The 27134-nt window shown below is 42.3% G+C and overlaps 1 protein-coding gene across 1 annotated transcript in view; it reads left to right on the top strand.

Moving 5' to 3' along the window:
• The window catches only part of fndc4a (fibronectin type III domain containing 4a), an 82790-nt gene extending 56635 nt beyond the window's left edge, over window positions 1-26155 (top strand). The window contains exons 5-6 of the mRNA XM_060916088.1: window positions 49-182; window positions 25575-26155. Of these exons, the coding sequence (XP_060772071.1) occupies window positions 49-182; window positions 25575-25616 (176 nt within the window). The 3' untranslated portion in view covers window positions 25617-26155. The remainder of the gene's footprint in view (window positions 1-48; window positions 183-25574) is intronic.
• Window positions 26156-27134: the final 979 nt, after the last annotated feature.

Below are 27134 nucleotides of genomic sequence, written 5' to 3' on the forward strand. Positions count from 1 at the left end.
GCAGACTCTGTGTGGTGTTGAAGCTTGTCGATTGATCTCTCCTTTTAGCGGTCATCGCACTCTTCTGCCGGCAGTACGACATCATCAAGGACAACGATAACAGTAACAGCAAAGAGAAAGTGAAGCCGTTGTCTGAGAGGAGCACACCAGAGCACCACAGTGGAGGACTGCTCAGGAGCAAGGTGAGGGAACGCTCATGTTCTGTTCACTGCAATGGATGTCACATTGACCCGAGCTATTGTTTCAGATTTCATAACAAAACAACAGCAAACTAAAAAAAAAAAAAACTTTTTCATTATTAGTAACAACGTTTACAGAAATATACGCTCCTGCTTGGGGATCCTGTTAATGGTACGTGCATGAAAGGAGCAATTCCAGCGTTATGGACGTGACACTTGAACTCAAAATGGCAACAAATGACCCAGTGCATGTTTTATTGTCTCCCAGTATTTAAACAGGTGTTGCATATTTTAAGGCTGTACCATACTGGAGAAGTGATAGAACAAGAACAATTCCCATAGTACATCTAGGGCATGCCAGAAAACGCCAATAAAAGATGCGTTATGGATGTGACAGAAAAAGTATCACTTTTCTTGGGTGACTGTACATTTTTATCAAACTCTGTGAAATTGTAAACCTAATGTCGAAATGGAGATATCCATTTGATAGAGGGGTCCAAGGTGAATATTAAAAAATCTTTGTTTAAAATATTTTGTATTTCATGCAGAGTTTCGGAAGGAAAAGTCAGCATTATGGATGTGACGAAATTCCGTTATGGATGTGACGCGTCTGAAATAGACATGGCGTATGTTTAGAAAATCAGCAATTTAACCACCATAACCCTTTGAAAAACTCTCTAAATATCAGCTAAAACTATCAAAGTTCTTAAATAATATTTAGGATGGCTATTGTTTTGCTGTTTTGTGGATTTTAGCATACATTTCTGTGGCTTGTGGCAATAATATAGAATTGTACATGATCAAAGTTGATTTTAGCTTGGGTTTTACATTATAAGAAAGAAAGACTGACAGTGACATATTAGGTTGGTTACAAATTGGTTCAACTTATTCACATCTGTAAAATACAGGCCTAGGTGATATCTCTGGGAGTGGTTTTGATGTATTACATGTTGCTTTATTTTTGCATGGTGAGGTTGACATTTACATGGAATTGCCCAAAGACCTGTTTTAAACACGATCTTACTGTTCTTTTAATACCACAGTGCTGTTGAATTCTTGAATCTGATTGGCCAGTTGATTAATTTTCTGTGATTTGAGTTAGGTTTCTAATTCAAATCAGAGGTTTATATTAATGGGTCCATTAATATACTTGTATAGGTGGACGCTCCACAATAATATAAGGCTCATAACTGTGGGAATGGGAGCAAAATGGCAAAGTTGAAATGCTTAGTAACATTTACGGAAATCTTTCATTATGGCTCCAGTTGGAATCGGAACCATCAGGTTTGCGTGTTATGACCAGTCATGATGTCGTTGGCAGTGACGTAAGTGATGATGTAATGACATTGCGACTGAACTACTCATAACACCTCAGTGTAAAGCAACTGGCCACAAACTCAACAACAAGCAAAGCAAACATTGGCAGATACAGTGGAAGCACCATATCCGCAGGGGGATATGTTCTAAGATCTAACGTGGAGAACCAAAATGGTGGACTGGAGTGAACCATATATAAAGCTTGATTTTTTCATGTATATACACACCTATGATAAAGTTTTGTTTATAAACTACACACAATAACATCAAAACAGTAACTAATAATAAAATAAAACAGTTATAACAATATACTGTAATAAAAGTTGTGTGAATGTACTCTCTCTCACACACACACGCACACACACACACACACACACAAACGGGATTATAACATTTCCTCTTAATATTTTTTATCATGGTTGAGATATAGAGATGTACACAAGTGCGGAAAACTTTTTTATTTATACAAGACAGTCAAAGCATTAAAAAAACAGCAGGCATGAAGTGGAAGTGAGGAACTTGACATGGAAAATAAAAACAAACGCAAGACAAACTAACAGAAGCCAGAGTTATATAAGGCAAGTAAAGGTTAGAGAAGCAGAGCTTTGGGACCAAAAGGTCACTGGTTCGATTCCCTGGACCAGCAGGAATGGCTGAAGTGCCCTTGAGCAAGGCACCTAACCCCCAACTGCCCCCCAGGCTGCTCTGGGTATATTGTACGTCAATCTGGATAAAAGCATCTACTAAATGCCTGTAATGTAATGTAATGTATAAGCAGGGTGTGAGGGAAGTATAGGGTCATGTCTGTATGCTTGAGCAAGTCAGCACATAAAGAGGTCCCTCAATATAAGCAAAAACTGTTCTAAATAGCTTTTGCTTGAACAGAATAAATGTTCAAAAACAGGAAGACAACTCTCTCAACAGAGACGTGATGCAGCTCGACTTGTACCCTGCTGCTTACTAGCTAATGTCTCCAGAGATGTTTAACAACAGTGGACTTGCTGCCTCATTAATTATATGTCATAATCGGTCTCGCTTGGTTTGCGCTCCGTAGCATTCTGTTAAATAAAGTCAGGTGGGAATACACAATATCTTAATTAAACCATTTTTTTTTAAATAAGCAGGGTAACTGAGTGGGAATGAAAATCTTTTCCGTGTTGTATTTACCTAATACGGTAACAGCTTTAGTATGTGAAAGGGGCTTTATTTAACATTTAGTAAGTTAAATAACAGTCACTTAGGCTACATCCACACGACAACAGCAACGAGATGTTATTTAAAAAAATATCGCGTCCACATGGGCAACGATCAGTAAGATATCAGGTCCATATGGCAACGCAACGCTTGCTGAAAACGATGCAATACACATGCCACACCTCTAGGGGCGCTGTAAGACGGTCCCTTCGGAGACACCAGAACAATATAAGAAGTAAGGACGCATGCGCATAAACTATTATGCGCGAGACTTCATATTAGCCACAAAGTCAGGAAAATCTGTTCGTAAAATTACGTTATAATGACCAAATACAATGAAAAGTATTTTTCCAGTCTCACCTGTGAAAGGTAATCCCATGTGATCCCGTTTGGACGGTAAACCTGTTGGTACAGTTAAACGCAGCACATGAATGAGGCATCTTTATTCTCCGCTTTGACCCATCCAATATGGCGGCGAGGATGACGTATGATTCTACGCGGAAGGCGGCGTCTTTAATGGTTCGGAATAAATTGAATGCTACACGTTGATGGATTAATTTGTTCTTCTACGCCCTTTTTGAGGAATGTATTGTAGGACTTAAACCAACATCTGAAGAGGTGAGATCGCTCCTTTTTTTCCCTATTTTTGCTGGCGGGATTGACTCTGCCCTAAGGGCTATTTTCTCTCTCTCTCTCTCACTTTGCACCATTACACAATAAATATTCACAGTGAAAATATTTTGTAAGCGTGTTTCATGAACCAAGTTATAGGATTTGTTGACAACTCGCATCGAGTTCGTTACACTTCTAACCGGCGTGAAGCACATGTGGTTGTGACGTCATCGTAAACAAATCCGTTCTACTCATCCAGACGACTTCGCAACGTCAACGTTGCCAGATCTTTCCACTCTGGGACCCGTTCTCAAAAGATTGCGTTTTGGGGCACCCAAAACGCCGGTGCCGTGTGGACGCCAGGCCTAAACGATAAACAATTGTATCGGATTCACCTGAATCCATTGCCGTGTGGACAGGGCCTGAGTTTCCTGCTATGGAAAAGTCTTCAGGACTGAATCATACTTGCCAACCCTCCCGATTTCGGCGGGAGGCTCCCAATTTTAGCCTCCGTCTCCCGCTTCCTGATCGTATTTGTTAAAAACTGGATAATCTCCCGGTTTTGGGAAATCCCTACCGCCAAGTTAAAAATACTCCCGATTATGTCCAATCGGAATCGTATGAGAAACACTGCTGACGTCAACTGATTTTTAACCAATCAACGAACAGAATGAGTCACTTCCGTAATGTAGGATTCACCCAGGCTGTCCGACATTTTTTATAAGCAGTCATTCATCATGGCCACTAAACCCAATACCAAATGGCAAAAATATGAATGTAAATACCAGGATGCATGGGAGAATGAATTTCCATGAATAAGCAAATGTTCGACCAGCCAGTTATACATTTTAAGGTAAAGATACCTTAAATCAGAATATAATGGACATTTGAGTGTGAAATTAAACTGGTCTTCCATACCATTTCAGAAACAAACTGTACAACTTCTAAAGTGTTTAGTGAAATGTTGCATGACAGAGAATTTGTTTGGTGAGTGTATCTGAATAGTCTGGTAGTGTCTTAGTGCTATTTTGAATTTTTGTTTGAAAGTTTTAAGTGAAAGTTTACAAGTGAATTATCTGGAAAGTGATTGATTTTGATAGAGTTTTGAGGTTTTAAGTGAAAGATTACTAGTGAGTGTATTTTGGTAGGACTAAAATTTTGCATTCGAGTGAATTTCTTTGTGGAGTATATTTTGATAGTATGGTAGTATTTATAGTGCCATTTTTAAATTTTGTTTGAAAACTTTCAGTCAAAGTTTGCAAATGAGCAAATTCCTTTGATACATTCCGATAGGATTTGGATAGGATTTCTAGTGCTTTTTAAAAAATTTGTTGGAAAGTGTTTAGTGAGAGAGATGCATTTTAGTAGTACTAAGACAGTGCAGTATTTATTTAATTGAGTTGTTACTATTTTGGTTAAATCTTATTAAAATTTTATTTAATTTATATATGATATTATAGTTCTCTGTATTTTTACATGAGCTTACAGCAGAGGTGGAAAGTAACGAATTACATTACTCGCATTACTGTACTTGAGTAGCTTTTTTGTGTACTTATACTTTTTCAAGTAATTTTTAAAGAGTGTACTTTTACTTAAGTATGTTTTCTTTTAAGTAGTGTACTTCGGTACATTTTACATCACAACCATTACTGAGTAAAAAAATAAATAAATAAATAAATAAATAAATAAAGGCTAAAACGGAGAAGGGGAAATGCGTTCTGGAAATGAATCACGGGAAGGACAGTTGTCGCGCGTGCGAGTCTCACACAGACGATGGCGGACATGCACCGGCGCTTTAAGGGCTTTAAGGGGGGGGGGGGGCTCAAGCCTCTGGGCCACAGCCAATCAGGGGCCTTGTAATATTAATAAAATAATAAACTGTCGGAATCGTGGGCCTACATTAATGTACGGATAGAAATAAGGTTAGAAATAAATGAGCGCACAGTAGCCTGCTGTAAGAGACATGGTGGATGTGGTTCGTGAAACGAACACCCACAACTGTACCAGAATAAAATGGAACAAAATGTAACGTCACGCACGAAAGCGCGCCAAAGACTGCAGACTACTGAGACACAAATTTAGAGGCTTTGAAAGATGAAGCGTTCACATGTTAGCGGGGCGCATAAAAGGAAAAAAAAGAGAGATGCAGGTAATGATAGAATCGTTGCCTAAAGTCACAGACTTTTTTAAGGTAAGGATCACCAATCTGTTCAGAATATCAGCTACTTATTAGTTATCAGCCTACCAGCCATACCTGTCAACTTTGAGATTTGAAAAAAAGGGATATTTCCCAGATTTTTAACTCAAAATAAGGGAAAATTTCGGAAAGTCATACCCTTCACCAAAAGTGGGTGTGTAGTTGAATGGGGGGCAATTTTCTATCGAGTATTTGTGATTTCCTGTACTCTGGTGCATGTTGGTGATAGCCAAGACCCAAACTCAATATGCTTATGGTTTATAGAGTGCATTTGTGAATAAACTATACATTTATTTTTATTTGCTTTCAGTGGTACCAGTTATTTCCCAAATTAAGGGCTAAAATACATATCTTATGTTAAAATAAGAAAGGTCATTATATAACCAGTCAATAAATTCAATTCCATTGCAATTTATTATGGTTTTACCATAGTCATGGCCTCGGAACACTAGATAGATAGATAGATAGATAGATAGATAGATAGATAGATAGATAGATAGAGTAATAAAGAGATAAAGAGTAATAAAGAGATAAAGAGTAATATAAGATATTAAACCACGAGTGATTTAAAATGGGTAAGTTTCAGATAGAAAATAAAATAGACAATGAGTGGATAAAACAGTTAATACACCAATTAGTTTACACTAGGCTATTTATGAGGTCTTAGCCAGGACATACTTAATGTAAACATGTGTAGCTTACCTTTGATTATTTGGAAGGCTTTCGTTTTCCCCATGGAAAATTTCTTTGCGATGGAAGAGTCTGGGAACATTCCAGCCACGCATTTGTTGAAATCATCAAAGAAAGAGAGGCTAATGTTTTTCTTAGCTATTAGCATCACCATCTTCACCTCAGACCTAATCAGTGTTGCCAGATACTGCTGACATTTTCCAGCCCAAAATATGTTCAAAACCCGCCAAAATGCACTTGAAACCGCCCAACTTGGGTGGGAAACTGCCCAATCTGGCAACACTGGACCTAATCACTTGTTCAGCCTCGCCTCCGGACGTAGTTATGTAATTACTGATGCCTGAGAGGGCGGGGACGTGAATTCATGGCCCGACTTCCTGCTGTAAACTCCTGTCAGAGGCGCGTCATGAATTCTGGACCTACCGACTTTTTTATATTGTGAAAATACGGGACTTTTATATAATGTGAAAATACGGGATATTTTCGGGAAAATAAAAAAACGGGAAGACAGCGGGAAATAAGTCAAAATAAGGGATTTCCCGGGAAAAACGGGAGGGTTGACAGGTATGATACCAGCAGCTAGGCTATGTGCAGGTAGGCTAGATATGCTATGATCTGTCCAACAGTAAAATAAATCAGTTGTGATTTGAATACGTGTTGTGTGATTTGAGTTATAATCCTGTTAGTATAATAGCATATTTCGATGGGGATAATAAAATGTCTAAAACGGCATCTACTGAAGAAATTGATGAAAAGATTGTAGCCTATAATGTTCACAGTTCGGGCAGCAGACAGAGTAAGCATACTGAGGGGAATAGCAATACAAAGCTAGCGCAGATCCACATTTCTCGCTAGCTGTGTTGGGTGTGTTGTTAACCCGTGTGGATTTAAGTGAAATACTTGAGAAGTTCTGTGGTCAAGACAACGTTTTAAGGTAAGGACGCTTGATTATTGTTTGCCCGCCGTGGCTTGTTGTTGACGAAAGGCCCACATGATTTTGCCTTATGCAGCTACTGCTAGCGTCATGCTTTGAACTAGGTTAAGCTCATTTGCGCTAAAGGATGGGTTTATTGAAGGACTTTGATGTAGCTAGTTTCTTTTTAAAAAATCGTATGCTCAAAACAGTATGCCCATGTTCATCATGTTTAACTTTTTTCTTGATGGAGTGCGTGAAATATTGTTGCAAGTGGTATTTCGATGCAGTCATGTCAAAAAGGCAGTTGAATGCACGGTCTTATTCAAGGAGAAGGAAGACTTGCATGATGCTTGAACATAGATCGGTAAAATAGACCCTAGTAGGACTTGGTTTCGTGTATTTCGGTCTGTAGAGTTATGAGTTTGGCCGCTGTCCATGGTGTTTACGTTTCATGTGGCCGCCGAGCCAAGTACCTTCATCATCATCATCATGTTCCCCTGTCAAAAGTTAAACTCTCTAGGAGTGCTTCTGCTGTAGCAGTTGCAGCAGTTGCTCAAAGTTTGATTTGTCCATCATCATACGTCTTATCTGTTGGGTGTCTATGCCCAGCAGATTTTCCCATTTCGTCCATTTGTAACCATTTTTGTCAAACAGGAGCTGCTTTTGCACTTGGTTATTGCCCATCCGGCAAACGTGAGCAATATATTTTAGTTGTTGTACGTAGCAGGATAGTTTTATATCCTGGGTTCCTGTCAGTTTCCGGAGGTCAGCATTGGACATCTTGTAGCTCCAGTCTATATCTTCATTTGTAGTGTTCTTTTGGTCAGGTGCATTCTTTCGTTTATATCCACCTTTAATCATTTTCCTTCGGAAGCCGTGCCACACTACCTCAATTTTGTGAATTTCACTGGATCATAGTTGCCATGCCTGTGTGCTGTACAGGAGGTGAGATTGAATGCATGCCACTAGGAACTTTATACGGGTTTTTAGTAGTATTCGGTGGTCGGTTAGAACGTGTTTCAGTTCATTCCATTTCATGAATGCAGCACTTATCCTAGCATGCAGGAAATGTGAGGATTCATCACAGTTGCTGACATTATAACCAAGATATTTAAAGGTGCGGACGTTTTTAATATTAGTGCCGCCAAGGGAAATGATACTTGGTTTACATTTGATATCCTCATTGACGTTAAAAGCCATTGTTTCTGTTTTGACATATGATATTTGTAAACCAAAGCGGGTGTAGGTCTTATCATACAACTGAAGAATATTCTGAAGCTCCTCGATGGATCCAGCGAGTATGGCCTGATCATCTGCGTATAGAATCTCTGTTATGCAACCCTCTCCTGATGCTCGTGCTTTCGTACGCATTTCTCTTGTGGATACCTCATTTGGAATGCAATATCTGAACTTGAAGCCTGTATCTGGGTACAGTTTTGATATCTCATGCTGTGCAATCCTGACAACAAAGTCCATATAGATATTAAAAACTGATGGCGATTCTAGGGCAGCTTGTCTTGCAGTGAATGTTTGTTTTCATGCCGCCAAGTTATTTTTATGTATTTTATTTTTTAAAAGGACTTGTCTGTAGGTGTGTGTGTTTTATGTTTACGACACATAGGTCTACATTAGCGCACGCGCGCTTGTGTGATTATCTCTGGCCATGCCCCTGCGTGAAAGTTACGCAGTATCACTGTCCTGTCCGTGGTAATAATCAGAACCGGCTCTGTAATGATAATGCGTGTGTTCTTCTCTCCCTCTGTGGTCGGATGTGTTGAGCGATGTGAGCGTGGGCCTTGCGCAGCTACGCTGAGCCAAACGTAACCTATCGTAGGCTTCTAGGCTAATTACGCGCTTACACTGTAAATGCTTGACACGTATTGCAAATAAAATAAGAGTGTTTTCCTGGCCAACGGTAAGGGTAGGGTTGACAGGTAGCCTATGAGGGGCCTAGCCCCTGGGCCATGGGTGTTGATAAAGCGCCCCTGCGGACATGGAGGAGACCGAGGAACCTGTGGTGGACGACCCTGCAGAAAACGCAATTTCTTCCAGTAATGAAGTGCACCTCTGGCCCTACATACGTGATCACTTCAGCTTCGTAGAGAAAAGGGGTGACAGTTTCATTATGCAATGCAGATTATGTGTGCCCAAGAAGACAACCATTGCGGCATACAAAAATTCGATGTCTAATCTGCGCAAGCATGTTGAGGTAAGTATTGTCATTGGCATCATAATCACGGGCTCAGATAGAGGGTGGCACGGGTGGGATTCGTCCCACCCAGATTTAAATTCACCTCATTCGGTCCCCCCACTTATAGGGAGGAAAAAATGTCTATGCTGTCTTTCTTTGCATAAGGCAAACCTCACAGAAAAATCAAAAGACTAATTACCATTCGGTTTATTGAGGTGTACAGCAGTGTATACATAGTTGCAACAACTCACATAAAACAAAACAAAGACTGATATTCGGTTGGTTGAGCTGCGCAGACTGCACAGGTTGCGAGCTCGAGCTTGGTTGCTATGGTTACCCACAACAAGTTTGACAGGCATATCGGGGTTGGGGTTGGTTTGCTGGGAGCTTTGTCCCCCCCAGTTTTTTGTCCCCCCCAGTTTTTTGTCCCCCCCAGTTCAAAAAACGTATCTGCGCCCCTGATCATAATGTTTCCTTTCCATAGTAAAACCGACAATAGGCTGGTTATATTCCAAAAATAGTGGATGGCATTGCTAATGTTGAAGTAGCAACCTGTTGGTACTGTAACATAATGGTAACTAGTCTGTTATTCGGTTGGCTAATCATGCAAGCAAGTTAGCTCGCCAACCTGACGTGATCAGTCCTCCTACCATTCTACATCCAACAGGCCAGAAAGGAATACTAAGCAAAACAAATAATGTTTGAATTGAATTGTTCAATAACACACAGTGCACACAGGCAAGCTATGATATTTCGGTGCAACATTTCACTTTCATATTTCGTGTACAATGCTTTGTGTGTGGTCAGGGCGATGTAAACGACATGACTGTGTGTATTGACCTTTTTTGTTTGTCTCAGTTTTAATGCAGCATTATCCTAAGCATTCAATTTGATACACTTCCTTTAAATAAAACATCTGGGTTGAGATGTACATATATCCTTGTTTCCTCTTCTTTTTCATTTTTGCACAACACAATGGAGGCAGAAAACACCCATTGTTAAAAGTAACGTTTTACTTTTACTCAAAGTACATTTTAAATGATCTACTTTTTACTTTTACTTGAGTAGATTTTTTGTCTGGTAACTTTACTTGTACTTAAGTAAAATTTCATCAGAGTAACAGTACTTGTACTTGAGTATAATATTTTAGTACTCTTTCCACCTCTGGCTTACAGAAGGAAAACACATTTGATGCAGTCCAATAATACTTTCATTCACTGTGACTATTTTAAGAAATTATAAACATTTTTCTAAAGCATCACTTGTGTTATTTTCTGTGGGTCTCTGTATGTGTACAATATTCAGGCATGAGATTTTTCAGCTCAAAATCTGATTTAAGCAGACTTCCCTTTCATTGTTATTATATTAAAATTCAAGACAAGAGTATTATTTCAGATTTTTCACTCTGAGGTCTCCCATGCCTGATACAGGAATCCCATAACCTATAGTAATTGATAGAACAAAATCAACAATTCAAAAACTCTTTGTGTGAATTTCAAATGGTTTGCAATTAATTGGGATCCACTGTTTTTCAACCATGCATCATACCCTCGTCCAATTGAAAATGTTGTTCACACACTTTTCTCCCCATGAGAATTTTGAAAAGTTGGCAAGTATAACTGAATATTTTGCACTTTCCAGTTTGTCAGTAACATAACGAGCTGTGGGTTTTATTTGCTATATAATCTAAAAGAGATAAAAAGAGATGCTTTAAAAGGTTTCGCAACATTAAATGTAACTAAATGGTCCATTAGTAGGCATATCAGGTGAAAATTCAAATTAAATTCAATCCAAATTGCATGGTGTCATTGAATTCAGAACTGAATGCAGAACAACATACGTTTTATAGAATTCAAATATGTTTATCCATTCTTGAGATATTACAAATCAAAGATTGAAGAAACGGCTTAATTTTTTAGAAAACTGCCATAATATTCTGTATGAGGATCACAAGGTCCAAAATGGGCCTCATTAATGAATGAGATCAAAAGTTTTTTCTTAATAACTTTTTTAATTTTCAAGATATTTACATGGAAATTGGCAGGCACATAGATGGGTATATACCGAATACAAAGTTTGAAAAATTAGTAAAAACTAATTATGCAAATTAGTGTTTAATTAGTATTTATTATGCTAATTAGGCAAAACATTTAATTGGTAAACTCAATAAAAAGCCTTGTAGGGCTTTGTATTTCTTAAAAGTAGGGCCTATTAGTGTTTATATTAAAGAATATAAATGATAATTTTCACAGCTTTCAAGGCGAACCTCGAAAAAACTGTGAGATCCACATCTAATAAACAATTCCAATTAATTGAATTGAAATTGACATTTGCGTTTCTGACTTATGGTTTTTAAAATATCATTCTGACCACTAAGATCTCGATATTTTTCATCAAAGCAACTACAGTTACCATATATTCTAAAATAGTTATTTATTTTCATGAATCAGTTTGATTTGAAAAAATAAGTAGGTAAAGCTACGAAAACTCACTTCAAAGTCTCCCGTGAATCATAACATTAAAACTAGCAGACGGAGAATTTTGCTGAATACTTCATCAGAAACAGTGAAAGCAAGAGAACATCCCTATAAAAGTTACCTGATTGAGATTCACGTGTAATCCAGTTGGAAACTGATCAGAAGAGAGACAACCTGAGCACTTTCCTGTGACTCAGAAAGCACCGGCAGTTTCCCGATGTCACGAGAGCAGAGAGTTTACTCTGTTGTACCAACTTCAACCTGCCGTTACTCCCAAAGTACTGAACAGATCTTAATGAGATAAACTTCTTTGGAAAGCAGAAATTATAAGATTTTTAATGATAGTGTTCACAATAGAAAATATTCAAGAGTTAAGCAATGACAGGTTTGGAAACTTAGATGAGCGTCTGCATGTACAATTTTCACACCACGGCCAGCGAGAGTCTGATATGCCTACTATTAATTAATAAATTGAAATCACTGACAAATTGCTGTAAGAAAGAGAAATAAATGTCTTTGTGATGTGCTGTTATAGGAAAATAATAACCAACGCATTATGGATTATTTTACTGTAACAGCATGCCATGTTGTGTTTTATTCCTTAATAAACATATTTATTACATATGATTCACTAGTCACTGTTATTCATGTTAGGCAGGTCTGTTTCAATATCAGTAAAAAATGTTTAAATGAATAGAACATAAGGTTTTTCTGGTCTGTGTTGCTTCAGCTTTAGGCAACATGGAAATCAATACTGCAAAACACATTTTCTTATAAAACCGATTGACTTTATTCTTCCAGGACTGTCTTAATAGTTCAGTTTTTGTACTCGTGTCTTGTGCAGTGCTGATTACAGTAGTGACTATCATGACCTGTAATTGTTAAAGATGGTGTGTGTGTGTATGTTTGTGTGCGAGAGAGAGAGAGAGAGAGAGAGAGAGAGAGAGAGAGAGAATATGGGGGGTGGGGGTATTTAAATAATTTCCCAGGCTATCCAGGGCATGTCAATATTTCTGACTGAAGAAATCTACACATTTATTGTTCTGTATTATTGTTTTGTAAGAACCATGCAATGAAGATGAATACACATGTTGACATGGACTGAAAAACCAAAAGAAAACGATTCAATATATTAAACCACCACTTAATTTCAGAGATAACAGTAACTGATAGCTAGCAAAGATTGAAACAATCATCATCAGTGTTAAATTACAGAAAATTGATTTAGGATTGATGATCATAATTTCAACCCTGATGAGTGTATTTCTCTCTTATTACTGAAGAGAACAAGACGATGTTAGCATTGCAAATGTCTCAACATAAAACCTGCACTAACACTGACCTACTTTTAAAATAGATCATGTACCCAGGAGGAGAAAAACTTGGCAATAAAGGCCTTTGATCTTTCTACCATTTCCTTCTTCAGCCTCCATTTCTATATAGATGCCAGGCTCTTGTTAAAACTGCTGCCTTTTCAGCCTCTCTGTGTACAGTGGCATCCATGATTATTAGTGCCCCTTGTAAGGATTTAAAATGTCCCAGTATTTCATGGAGTCCATAATGCTATGGACGCTAGCAAGGTTTCCAGGGCCTAGAGTCTGGAGCCAAAGAACTGGAGACCAGAGGTTTTAACTGTGATATGTGGAACGTGGGGTGAATGCGTCGCATGGTGAGTGGTAATGCCAGTCTGATGGAACATGGATTGATTACCTTACTGATGAGGAAGGGTCCTAAGTATCTGGGAGCCAGCTTGCAGGAGACGGTTCTGAGAGGCAGATGGCGCATGGAGAGCATGACTCACTGCCCCACCCGGTAGGTGGGTGCCTTAGAGCGGTGTTTGTCGGCCTGCCTCTTGGATGCTAGGGCGGAGCGTAGGAGTCTTCTCCGGGCCAATGCCCACGTCCTCCTGCAGTGGCGTATGAAGGTCTGGGCTGAGGGTACGGCGACCTCCTCCTCTTGGTTGGGGAAAAGTGGTGGTTGGTAGCCTAGGGAGCACTGGAAGGGTGAGAGACCTGTGGCAGATGAAGGCAGAGTGTTGTGAGCATATTGAACCCAAGGTGGGTACTTACTCCAAGAACCGGCATCCCTGGACTCCATGCACCTGAGTGCCACTTCCAAGTCTTGATTTGCCCGTTCCACCTGGCCGTTGGTTTGAGGGTGGAAACCTGATGAGAGAATACAGGAGGCCCCAATGAGTTTGCAGAAGGCCCTCCAGAACTGCGCAGTGAATTGAGGACCCTGGTCGGAGATGACGTCAGAGGGGAGTCCGTGTATGCAAAAAACGTGGAGGATGAGTAGTTCAGCAGTTTATTTAGCTGTGAGACACTTTGGTAGAGGGATGAAATGGACAGACTTAGAGACGCGGTCAATGACTGTGAGAATGCATGTGTTGCCACCTGAGTTGGGGAGTCCTGAGACAAAGTCCAGGGTGATGTGTGACCAGGGTCGATGTGGGGTCGGGAGGGGTCTTAGCAAGTCGGCAGGGGGTCAATTGGCTGTCTTGTTCTGGGCACACGTGTTGCAGGCTGCCACGAATTCCTGGACATCTCCCTTAATCGATGGCCACCAGAAGCACTGTTGAATGAGTGCCAGGGTTCGAGCAGCTCCCGGGTGGCAAGCCAAGTTGGAGCCATGACTCCACTGCAGCACCTGGGTTCATGCAGAACAGGGAACAAACAGATGGCTATGTGGTATATTGCTAGGATTGCCAGCTCCGGGGTCTTGCTCCAGGGCCTTCTACCTCAAGTAGGGCGGCCCCCACCAGGAAGCATGGAGGGAGGATGGTTTCAGGCATTCTAGTCTCCTCCTGGCGGGAAGAGAATATCCTGGACAGGGTGTCAGGTAGGGGTGGGCGGTATGGCCAAAAATGTATATCACGGTATAATTTGAGCCACTGACGGTATCACGGTATTGTAGTTTTGTATATAAATTACAACAGAACAGTTTCTTAGTGGTTACCATAGCAAAAAGTAAAAGCTTTCAATCAGGATGTTTTCAGCAATATTGAAATTTATTGTGCAAAACAGAAAACACAGGACATATAAAAAAGAATGATATTTATATTTTAAAAAACTAAGAATAGGTAAAGTTCCTCAAATAAACTCCTCGAATTCCTCATATAGACACAAAATTGTAAAGTACTTTTCTAAGTGCAAAAATAATCAACTGAGATGTAGAACCAAGCTTTTAAACAGCTTTAGTGCCAATTAGTAGCACACTTCAAGGCAAGTATAAAGTGAACCATAGTGCAAAGGACACTGCTTTCCTCCTCTCTTTTCCTAAATAACAACATAACATGGACATATCCAATGAAACGCTTCAAGAAACAAAGCAGGAATCATTTAACCAAACATATAAACACAAAATTGAAAATGACTAAACACTTGAGTGCAAATACACTTTAGAAATGTTAGAGGTAGAATGAACCCAAACCTATAAACAAGTAAATAAGATACAGTGCACATTTATGGCAGGTTTTTAGCCAGGAAGACAAGCCTGTCCACATTCTCAGGCTTTAGTACAGCTCTGTGGCATGTAACAATATTGCCACCAGTGCTAAATGCCCTTTCTGATGGTGCACTGGTGGCTGGAATACACAGGTACCTCCGTGCCAGGCTTGCCACTCTTGGAAAATTTGCCTCGTGCAGCCTCCACCAGTCTAACGGGTTGGCCTCTCCATCAACCTCCAGGGCCTGCAGGTAGCTTTGTAGCTCAATGTCAATGGCTTCTCTGTCAGGGAGAGCAGCTGGGCCAGGAATGGATTCCTTTTTGAAAAAGCTGCCCAGGCTGCGCTTCATCCGCTTGGCCTCCACAACTTCTGCAGCTGCAGGCCCTGTGCTGCTATGTGTTGGTGAATGTGTGGTGGATGATGCTTGCGTGGATGATGTTTGTGCTTGTGTCTGTTTCTCCAAAAGGGCCTGCATTTCTGCCATTGCTTTTGTTTTGATATAGTCTTTGCGGTGGTCTGCGATGTATGCCATCTTGAAGCGTGGATCGACCAGGGAGGCCATATCTAGCAGGTCATCAGTGGCAGGATCATCATACTTGTCATTTAAGTATTGCAAAATGCCTCCCTTTATACGCTTTGTTACTTTTGTGTCATCCTCTGCGGCAGCCAGAACCGTGGTATTGAGGACATGAAGCACCGGTTTTAGATATGACACACTGACGTAGTCTTCGCCAGACAGTGCATCAGTAAACTCCACGAGTGGACTCAGGGCCTTGTTCACTGACTCCAAGCCATCAAGGTCCTGCCAAGTTGGAAGCAGGTGCCTGGTTTTTTTATCCTCTTTGAGGACCTGCGCAATGGCTTTCTCTTGCTCCAGCACTCGTGCGATCATCTGTTGCCGCGACCCCCATCTTGTTGGAGTCTCTGTGATGAGGCGATGATGAGGCAGATGTAGCTCAGCCTGAGCTTTGGCCAATGCCTTCCTCCTCTTGTGTGTGTAAGAAAATGCACTGACAATCTTCTTGCACACCCCAACTGCACGCTCAATCTCTGGTATCTTCACACTCGCCTCTGTTGACAAAATTGAGATATAATTAGTCCAGCTCCAGTTAAAAACAACAACAACACAATAGTACAGTAAATCAAGATATGGGTCTAAGTACACACAGGGTCAGTCCATGTGAAATCAGACAGCTTTTTCTGATATTCAATTTTTAATATTTTAATATTTCATAATTCATATACTGTTGATTGTTGCATTCCATACTGGTTGTGTAAGTTGTAGTCAGAAAAGAGCTTTCAAACAATGTAAAAACCATTTCTATGTGACCTAAATTGACTGCAAGTGCAGTTTTGGTATTCTACCTTGTTACCAAGTTTCATTCAAAATCCTTGCCGGTCGGGCCCCAAGTGTCTGCTTTCACATGGAATGACGCAGCAGTCTAATGCCAGATATTACAATTTGCTCAAATTAAGGTTTTTTTCCCCCAAGACCGTTACTCTTTGTTCATATTTCAAGCAAAAAATGTCTGTGATTGTCTTTAACTAATGAAAAACATAGGAACTTACCGATGGCCAGGTGAAGCCTGTGGCCAAAGCACTGGAGGCGTATCCAATCGTTCAACTCGACCGCTTTCACAACATTAGCACCGTTGTCAGTCGTGATGCAAACTTGCAGCTCCTCGTCGAGTCCCCACGACTCCAGAGCTTCCCTGAGACCCTGGGCAATCAATTCCCCTGTGTGGTCGTCAGGGAAATAAGATGTCTGCAGACATTTGCTGCACAATTCCCAGGCGTTATTAATATAGTGTATAGTAAGGCTGATATAGGGGTCCATAGTGCGACTCGACCACAAATCCGTGGTGGTTGCGTAATGTTTAATGTGGCGGAGCTCCTGCTCCACTTGACCTCGGATCTCGTCATGCAGTTTAGGCATTTCCACTTCAGCGAAATATTTGCGGCTTGGAACTACGTAGCGTTGATCAAGCATCTTCACCATATCTTTAAAGCCTCGTCTTTCCACCGTCTGAAAGGGTACCATATCTCTGCATAAATATACTGTAATGGACCTGGTTATGTCAATCCACCGCTGGCTCTTTTTCTCATAAGGCGAACCTTTAGTAAATGACTGGGCGATAGACTGTTGTTTGTGGTGTGTAGTTTTTCTCCCGCCCGAGAACTGCCCTTTCTTTTCGGTAACATCACGCTGCAGTCTTTGGCTTTCTTCATATTCGATAGCGTGGTTAGTCTTGAGGTGGTTGAACAGATTGCTTGTGTTACCGTGTCTTGCGATCACTGTTGCCCGGCATATCTTGCAGATAACATTTTCTTGTTTAATATCAGTCACTTTAAATCCAAACCATGTCCAGATTACTGATGTTGCGCCGACTTTTTTCACGAGCTCTTCCTCTGCTGCCGTCTCTTTACTACTCGCCGCCATTGTTGTTGTTGTTCTTCTTCTTCTTCGAAGCAGCCAGGCGGGCATTCAAACTATGCATTACTGCCAACTAGAGGAGGTAATGAGCTATCGCGGTACACGCTATGACACAAACTCTCTACCGTTGGTCAAAAAATACCGCATATGGTATCATACCGTGCAAACCGCCCACCCCTAGTGTCAGGTTTGCCGTTCTTGAAGCCTGGGCGGTAGGAGAGCGTGAAGCGGAATCGGGAGAAGAGAGATCATCGGACTTGGCGTGAGTTGAGACGTTTGGTGGACTTGAGGTATTCAAGTGCCTCCACTCCTCCAAGGCCAGCTCGACGGCCAATAGCTCTCTGTCGCCAATGTAGTAGTTCCGTTCAGCAGGGGACAACGGGCAAGAGAAGAAGGAGCAGGGGTGGACCTTGTTATCATCGGCCCTCTGGGAGAGAATGGCTCCAACCCCGGCCTCAGAGGCGTTGACCTCCACAATGAACTGCTTGGCCGGGCCGGGTATGGTGAGGATGGGTGCTGTGGTGAATTTGCGTTTGAGCATGGAGAAGGCTTTCTCTGCTTCCTCCCCCCACTTGAACAGGCTCTTGATTGAGGTCAATACCGTGAGAGGTCCGGCCACTGTGCTGAAGTCGCGGATGAAGCGCCTGTAGAAATTAGCGAACCCCAGGAAACGCTGGAGCTCTCGCCACGAGGATGGGGTGGGCCAGTCAGCGACTGCCTCAAGCTTGAGGGGGTCCATCTGGATCCTCTCTGTGGAGATGATGAACCCCAGAAACAAGACAGAGCTCTGGTGAAACTCACCCTTTTCCACCTTGACAAACAGCTTATTCTCTAGCAGATGCTGGAGGACCTGCCAGACGTGACCCCGATGTACCTCCAGGGAGCGGGAGAAGATCAGGATGTCATCCAGGTACACGAAAACAAAGATGTTGAGGAAGTCCCTTAAGACGTCATTCACGAGTGCCTGGAAGACTGCGGGCACATTGGTCAGGCCAAAGGGGACTACAAGGTACTCGTAGTGACCTGTGGTGGTGTTAAAGGCTGTCTTCCACTCGTCCCCCTCCCTGATCCTGACGAGATGGTAGGCATTATGTAGATCCAGCTTGGTAAATACCTTGGCTCTCTGGAGTAGTTCAAAGGCCGTGGTCATGAGCAGTAGTAGGTAGCGATTCTTGACCGTGATGGTGCCGAGTCCTCAATAATTAATGCAGGGGCAGAGCGACTTGTCTTTCTTCACAAAGAAGAATCCCACCCCTGCTGGGGAGGAGGAAGGGTGGATGATCCCAGCTGCCAACGACTCGGATATGTACTTCTCCATGGCTTGCCTTTCGATGGGAGAGAGTAGAGTCATCCCTTGGGTGGCGCCGTCCCGGGCAGGAGATCGATTCCATAGTCATAGGGTCTGTGAGGAGGGAGGGACACTGCTCGGGTCTTACTGAAGACAAGTTTTAAATCCAGGTATTCCGGAGGCACGTGAGAGAGGTCGGGAAACTTGCTGGCTGAAGGCTGCGGTGGTTTGGTGGGAGGCAGAACAGAGTTCAGGCAGGAAGCTAGGCAGGACTGGCTCCAGCCTATGATGGTGTTGTTGGCCCAGTTTAGATGGGGGTTGTGCTGCATTAACCAGGGTAGTCCTAGAATGATGGGTACATGGGGGTCGTTCATGACATGAAGTTGGATGGTTTCTGAATGATTACCGGAAATCCTCAGGGTGAGCAGGGCGGTAAGGTGGGTGATGGTGGTCAAGCCGGTGCCATTGAGTCTCAGGACAGTGAGAGGAACGTCGAGAGCGAGTAACAGGATTCCCAGACGCTTGGCGGTGGCGGAGCAGATCAGGTCCCTGTCCACCCCTGAGTCGACAAGGGCCTGGAGGTGGTGATGCTGGTTGTCATGGATGATGATGACAGGGAGTAACGGTTGATCAGCGGGGGGCTGGTTCCGAGCGTTGCCCACCAGGGCCCCTCGATTCACTGGTGGGCTCATCCTTTTAGCGGGCAGGCTCGGCAGATGTGTCCTAGCTGAACGCAGTAGAAGCAGGCCCCTGTGCTCCGCCGGTGCTGTCATTCCTCAGCTGACACCCGAACCTGGTCTACCTGCATGGTAGAGCCCTGCACTACCGCGGGAGTCCCGCGGGACTCGCGGGACCCGCCGCAAAGCAGTGCAGTGCGGGACAAATTTTGAAAGCTCATTGCGGGCGCGGGCAGGACTGGAAGTGCACATATGCACGCGCGGGCGGGAGCGGGAGTGCACATATGCGGCGCGGGTGGGAGCGGTGATAAGCTGCAGTCCCGCTAACTAAAAACGTGCTTGAAATAATATTTATAAATTATTAATTTATGTCTACCATATATAATTTGTGCTGGATATTTTATTTGGCATTAATAAAAACATTTTAAGATGCCTAAATTTGCAGAGAAAGTCAGATTGCCAGATTGAGTGAGAAATGGCATCTTAAACTTGTCATTGATCACCCTAAGGGGAAATTCTTTGATCACTCTAATGACTCGCAGTTCACACCCAGCTAGCAAGAGAACCATGAGTGAATTGATTTACTTGTTGCGTTAGTCTACAACTTTAATCAGAGAGACAGGTTACACAGTGACGGAAGGCTTGACTCAATGATATCCCAGAAATCCTTCCTGTAATATGCAAATTTGGCTGTCCAATCAGAGGCGGCCAAATTTGCATATTACAGGAAGGATTTCTGGGATAGCATTGAGTCAAGCCTACCATCACTGTGTAATATGTCTCTCTGATTAAAGTTGTAGACTAACGCAAGCAGTAAATCAATTCATTTCTTTTACTAGCTCTGCTTTGCAATAAAAAAAAAAACATTGGTACAAAGCAAGCCCATTCACTTTTTTATGCTGATCAGAGAATTACAATGGTTTCTCATGTGATAAAAATGTGTGATTTGCGATTAAATATTTTAATCGTTTGACAGCACTAATTATTATTATTAGAGATACTACATGCTGAATTCAGAAACAAGGTAAACAATAACAAACGTGAGCTGTAGATATTTATTCTCAAATCCACTCAAAGTAGGGGGCGGGGCACCATCACGCTGTGTCAAGACAAGAACTTTCCTGAGAAATAACGCGAACGTCTGCATCATGCGGGATTTGCGGGTGGGAGCGGGACAAAATATGGCAGGCGCGGGCGGGAGCGGGACTGAAAATCATAATTTTTTTGTGGGCGCGGGCGGGAGCGGGACTGAAAATCATAATTCTTTGCGGGCGCGGGCGGGAGTGGGACTGCACAATGTGGGCACGGGCGGGAGCGGGACTGAAAAATCCGACCCGCGCAGACCTCTACTGCATGGGTTCGACGGACGAGGCAGGAGATGGAAAGGAGGTGAAGCTGGGCCGGGTCTTCTCTCTCCTCCGTTGCTGGATACAGGCATCAATACAGTTGACGAGGTCCATGAGGCTGGAGAGGTCCAACGGCAGTTCCAGCGATACCAATTCATCTTTAATGGCGTCAGACAAGCTGTGCAGGAACGCGTCAACCTGGGCACTCTCGTTCCAACCATACGATGCCGCCAACATCTGGAACTCGATAGTGTAGTCTAAGGTAGACCCCTAGCACAGCTCCATGAGTTCACTAGCCACCTCCCGGTCGGACAGAGAGCAGTCGAAAGTTCGCCTCATCTCCTCGGAGAAATCTTTGAAGTTGGAGCAGAAATGTGCATCGGCATCCCAGACCGCTGTTCCCCACTCTCTGGCCTTGCTGGTGAGGAGCGTGATGATATACGCTACCCGGGAGCATTCTGTGGGGAAGGCCAGAGGTTGCAGTTCTAGAATTAATGAGCATTGAGACAAGAATGATCTGCAGGTACCTGGTTCTCCATCATAGGGTTGAAGCACTGGGAGTCTTGGCTCGCGGAGAAAGGCAGTGGCAGGAGCTGAATTAGGAGGCGGCTGGGCAGGGGTAGGCATGGCTTGATAATGCTGCATCTGCGAGGTGAGGAGGTTGAGTGAGTCAGACAGGGTGGCAAGGTTCTGGGTGATCTGTCGTAAGTCTTGTTGATGGGTCCCAAGGAGAATCCCTTGTTGTTGGATGGCCGTTCTCAGATGGGCGAATTCTGCTGGATCCATACTGGCCAGAATATACTGTTATGGTTGGCAGAGGTGTGGTGAAGTTGGACCCAAAAGCAGAAGACACACACACAGACAGTAATCCAGAAAGTGTAGTGGGTTTAATCCAGGAAAAAGGCGTAGCAAAAAAGGTCAACAAACTAGATGAAGAAACAATAACAAAATAGTCCAGGTAAAAAAGGAAAACGATAAACTTGACAAAAAAGCGAGGCAGGCAAGGACAAGAAAAATGCTAGAGAAAAAACCATGAAAACTTTCGAGGCACGAAAACGACTAGAGTAAACAAATGAGACCTTCTGGCAATGTCTGTGGCTGAGAACGGCGTTTAAATAGGCAATGGTGATAACCCAGAAGTGGAGGCAGGTGAGCACTCATTGAACAGGGAAGCAGGCAGGGTGGAATTCCCGTCCCGAATCTGGATCAGAGCTGATGTGGGAGATCCGCAAGCTCAGGAGCGGATGTCCGGGGTGGAATGTGACACTTGAAAGTTGGTATATGTGTTGATTAAGTAATGTATATGTGCCCTTTGATACTAAAAAATGTGAGAAATTTTAATTTTTAGCTCACCTGGACCAAAGGTCCGGTGGGTTTATGCCATGGGCTGCTGAGGTCAGTGTAAAGAGGTAGGGTTAGTTTCCTGCAGCAGAACTTGAAAAATCTCATCTCATCTCATTATCTCTAGCCACTTTATCCTGTTCTACAGGGTCACAGGCAAGCTGGAGCCTATCCCAGCTGACTATGGGCGGGGTACACCCTGGACAAGTGGCCAGGTCATCACAGGGCTGACACATAGACACAGACAACCATTCACACTCACATTCACACCTACGGTCAATTTAGAGTCACCAGTTAACCTAACCTGCATGTCTTTGGACTGTAGGGGAAACCGGAGCACCCGGAGGAAACCCACGCGGACACAGGGAGAACATGCAAACTCCGCACAGAAAGGCCCTCGCCGGCCACGGGGCTCGAACCCGGACCTTCTTGCTGTGAGGCGACAGCGCTAACCACTACACCACCGTGCCGCCCCAATTTGAAAAATGTCACAAATAATATCTTGAAACTTGGTATATAGTTGGTGTATAGGACGGGGGATGTAGATGACTCTGTCTTCTTGGGGTTTTTTGTCTCTCTTGCTCTCCTCCTCACTGTATGTGGGGGCAAAATAAACTTGGGTCCACTTTTATTATTGCCCTAACAGTAGAAATGGACATTTTCAGGTGAGTAACTTTTTTAAATAACCATTCCCTGAATTATGAAGGTCAACGCATTTCTCCCTCATTTGGTTTGTGTGTTCTCTTATCATTTCCATGCTGATGGATGACTATCCCTGTGTCCGAAATCGCTCACTCGTTCACTACCCCCTACTCACTATATAGGGAATTACTATGTAGAGGACTATATAATGAGCTCATTGGTAAAATGAAAAAAAAACCAAACGCTTTTGGACATTAGTCCATCACGCTGGTATTTAGGTCATTACTGTCGCACAGTTAAAACATTCCAGATCAGCCGGCTGGTGGGTTTTCAAAATAATAAATACATGCATGTATTTTTGTAATAAATCCATATTATACTGAGTGTAATTCCCAAATTAATAAATACAAAGTACCTGCATCTTTCAGTTCTTTAAAAATCAAGGTTGAATACTTTCTTCTTTGCTGCTGCCTTTTATTAAATCAAATTTGAGACTTTTAATTTGATTTCTTTCAGCACAACCGCAATGCATGATGGGATAAATTGCGTTGGTTAGTGACCATCGTCGTACACTACTTTTCATGACGCATTGTGGGATACTTTGAGTGCACTATATAGGGTGTAAATAATCCTCACTAAGGTTTTGGACAGCACTACAAAATGGCGTCCACACTATATAGTGCCCTATATAGTGAGTAGGGAGTGATTTCAGATACAGGGTAAGGGAATTTGATCTCTGTGTCACCTCATATTTGCACTTCAGTTAATCAGGAAGTCATGGATTACAGCTTGAAAGTTCCTACACATTCCAATCAACTCAAAAATGTACAATTAAATGGGAAACATGTTTCAGTTACATTGTGTGCACTGTAATTTCCAGGGGTGCCAATAATTGTGGTGTGTTTTTGTTGAAAATAATTATTTCTTGATGAGGGATTTGTTTTTGGCCCTGCGATAACCTGGTGACTTGTCCAGGCTGTACCCTGCCTCTTGTTCATAGTCAGCTGGAATAGGCTCCAGCTTGCCTGCGACCCTGTACAGGACAAGCGGCTATAGATAATGGATGGATGGATTTGTTTTTCTCTCATCTCATTATCTCTAGCCGCTTTATCCTGTTCTACAGGGTCACAGGCAAGCTGGAGCCTATCCCAGCTAACTACGGGCGAAAGGCGGGGTACACCCTGGACAAGTCGCCAGGTCATCACAGGGCTGACACATAGGCTACGTTTACACTAGACCGTATCTGTCTCGTTTTCTTCGCGGATGCACTGTCCGTTTACATTAACCCCCCTGAAAAAGCGGGGAAACGGGAATCCGCCAGCGTCCACGCATTCAATCTAGATCGTATCAGCTCCGGTGCTGTGTAAACATTGAGAATACGCTGTGCTGAGCTCTAGCTGGCGTCTCATTGGACAACGTCACTGTGACATCCACCTTCCTGATTCGCTGGCGTTGGTCATGTGACGCGACTGCTGAAAAACGGCGCAGACTTCCGCCTTGTATCACCTTTCATTAAAGAGTATAAAAGTATGAAAATACTGCAAATACTGATGCAAATACTGCCCATTGTGTAGTTATGATTGTCTTTAGGCTTGCCATCCTTCCACTTGCAAGTAATAAGTGATATGCGCTGGGATCTCACACACAGCGGCTCAGTCCCGAATCGTGGCTTGTTCACTTCACTCGCGCGCTCTGTGAGCTGCGCAGGGCCGGAGTGCACACCCTCCAGAGGGCACTCGCTGTTCAGGGCGGAGTGATTTGGAGCGCAGGATGCCTGCGGAGCCGAGCGTATCCGCGTATTGGTGTTCCTGTGTGCACGGCTAACGGTTTTAGTGTAAACGCGAATCGTTTTAAGAACGTTAATCTGATGATCCGCTGATTCGACGTAATGTAAACGTAGCCATAGACACAGACAACCATTCACACTCACATTCACACCTACGATCAATTTAGAGTCACCAGTTAACCTAACCTGCATGTCTTTGGACTGTGGGGGAAACCGGAGCACCCGGAGGAAACCCACGCGGACAACATGCAAACCCCGCACAGAAAGGCCCTCGCCGGCCACGGGGCTTGAACCCAGAACCTTCTTGCTGTGAGGTGACAGCGCTAACCACTACACCACCGTGCCGCCCTGTTTTTCTCTGAATAAATTTATTTTAATTAAAGGTTGGGTTTTTCTCATTTTTTCAGTGTGAGATGACGCGACTTCACCAAAAGGTGGATTTTTTTTGTAACTCTTTATATTAATCTTTACAAGGGGGGCAATAATCATGGAGGGTCCTGCATGTAACTAATGCATGTCAGTGTGTGCTAAATGCATTTAGCCCTGTGATAAATTTGTTATTGCTTTTGAAGGATCCAATAAGAGATTAGCAGTATGTCCGACATAGTGGCACCAAACCTTTCAGTTACATTTCAGTGCCTGCTCATGCAAATTTCTTTCTTAGGCATATCCAGTAATCTGTACAAAGTATGGTGTAGGCTGTCATATCCATAACTAGCTATCAGCGCTGTCTGACAGATCAACCACTCCTTTCCTTCTATGCACACAAATGATGGTGAGTTTAAGAAATTGGTCCTTTGACTGACATTTCTTGTTCTTATTTCCACCGTACTTTGCAGTTTCATCAGTCCGTGCCATCTATCAACATCATAGAGGTCTAATGGGATGAGTGAAGATGTCTGCTCTTCCCACTGCCAACATGGTGCTCCATCGCTGTAAATGTTCTCCAGCAGATCCAGGATGCTATGTGCAAGGAACCATTAATCACACTGAAGCTAGAACTTTTCATCCCACAACTACTGAGTGCACACGCTGAAAGTATCAATCTATTCCTGTAGGGTAATTGTATATAACGTGACGCAAAGCTGTATAAAGAAAGTTCATTCCCACTGGTTTCATGTTTATTCAGTGTGATTCTACATTGTATTTTTGATGTGCTGCTGTGTGGACCTGTGAAACGCTACTGGAGAAGAACAGGGTTTTTATGGCTTCGTGTGTGTGTGAATGAGAGAGCCTGTCACACAGTTCCTGAAACTGTTGAATGAAGCCAAGTGTGTGCTCGGGGATGTAATTCAAGTAAACTATTGTGCTATCGTGGCCAAAACTGAGGAAGCTCAAAGGCTCAGCGCATGCTCCTGTAACACAAGTTTTCTTAGGCCATGTCACTGTCAAATATATGATGAATGCACTTTTGATTTGAATACAGCTGAACTGATTACAGCTTGAAAAAAAAATGCTTGGTTTGCACTATAAATAGATATGGATAGTTTGGGTAACCTTTCCATTTAAGGCATCGTTAACTAGCATCATTTTACCTTTAGTTAACACATCATAAATGTAGCGTTAGTACACCAGTCGTAATGTTAAATATGTAATTAATGCCTTTTTAAAAAGTATATATAAAATATATGTACCAAATAAACCAAATAATGGCTATCTTCATGTAATGCTTATTTCATCTGTACATAAAAATATGTATCAATACGGATGGATATGAATAAATGTTTGTGGTGGTTAACTGGTTAAAGTTCATAAATATTACTGAATGGTGGAGTCCAGTGTTCACACCTGGAGACGTGAGTTCAGTTCATTATCTGTAGTAAAATACTGTGATTTCTTTTATGGTCATTTATGTGGACTTATTATTTTATTTTTAGGTGTATAATAATAATAATAGAGGTGCTATAGTTATCGACACTAACAATCTTTTGACCATAGTAAAAGTAGAAAAGACTTTCAATATGTAAATTGTGCATGAATAGTTACTCAAACTTCCACTGGAAAAAAATGAGTTGATTCCTGATTACTCAGCGTATCAGATCACGTGACACCGTTCCATAATTATCAACACCTTTATCCACAGTTATCGACACCATTCCACAATTATCGACATCTGGATGATTATTTATTTTTAAAAAAAATAATCAGTATGTGGTATTCAGTTAACAAAACATAGTTTTTATCTAAAATTTGTTTTACATAGACATATTTAGTACAAAATATCTTTTATGTAAATATATTGATGTCGGTGCTTACGTACAGTGGTGCTTGAAAGTTTGTGAACCCTTTAGAATTTTCTATATTTCTGCATAAATATGACCTAAAACATCATCAGATTTTCACACAAGTCCTAAAAGTAGATAAAGAGAAACCAGTTAAACAAATGAGACAAAATATTA

This window comes from Neoarius graeffei, chromosome 3, assembly GCF_027579695.1.
Source record: "Neoarius graeffei isolate fNeoGra1 chromosome 3, fNeoGra1.pri, whole genome shotgun sequence".
Taxonomy (NCBI): domain Eukaryota; kingdom Metazoa; phylum Chordata; class Actinopteri; order Siluriformes; family Ariidae; genus Neoarius; species Neoarius graeffei.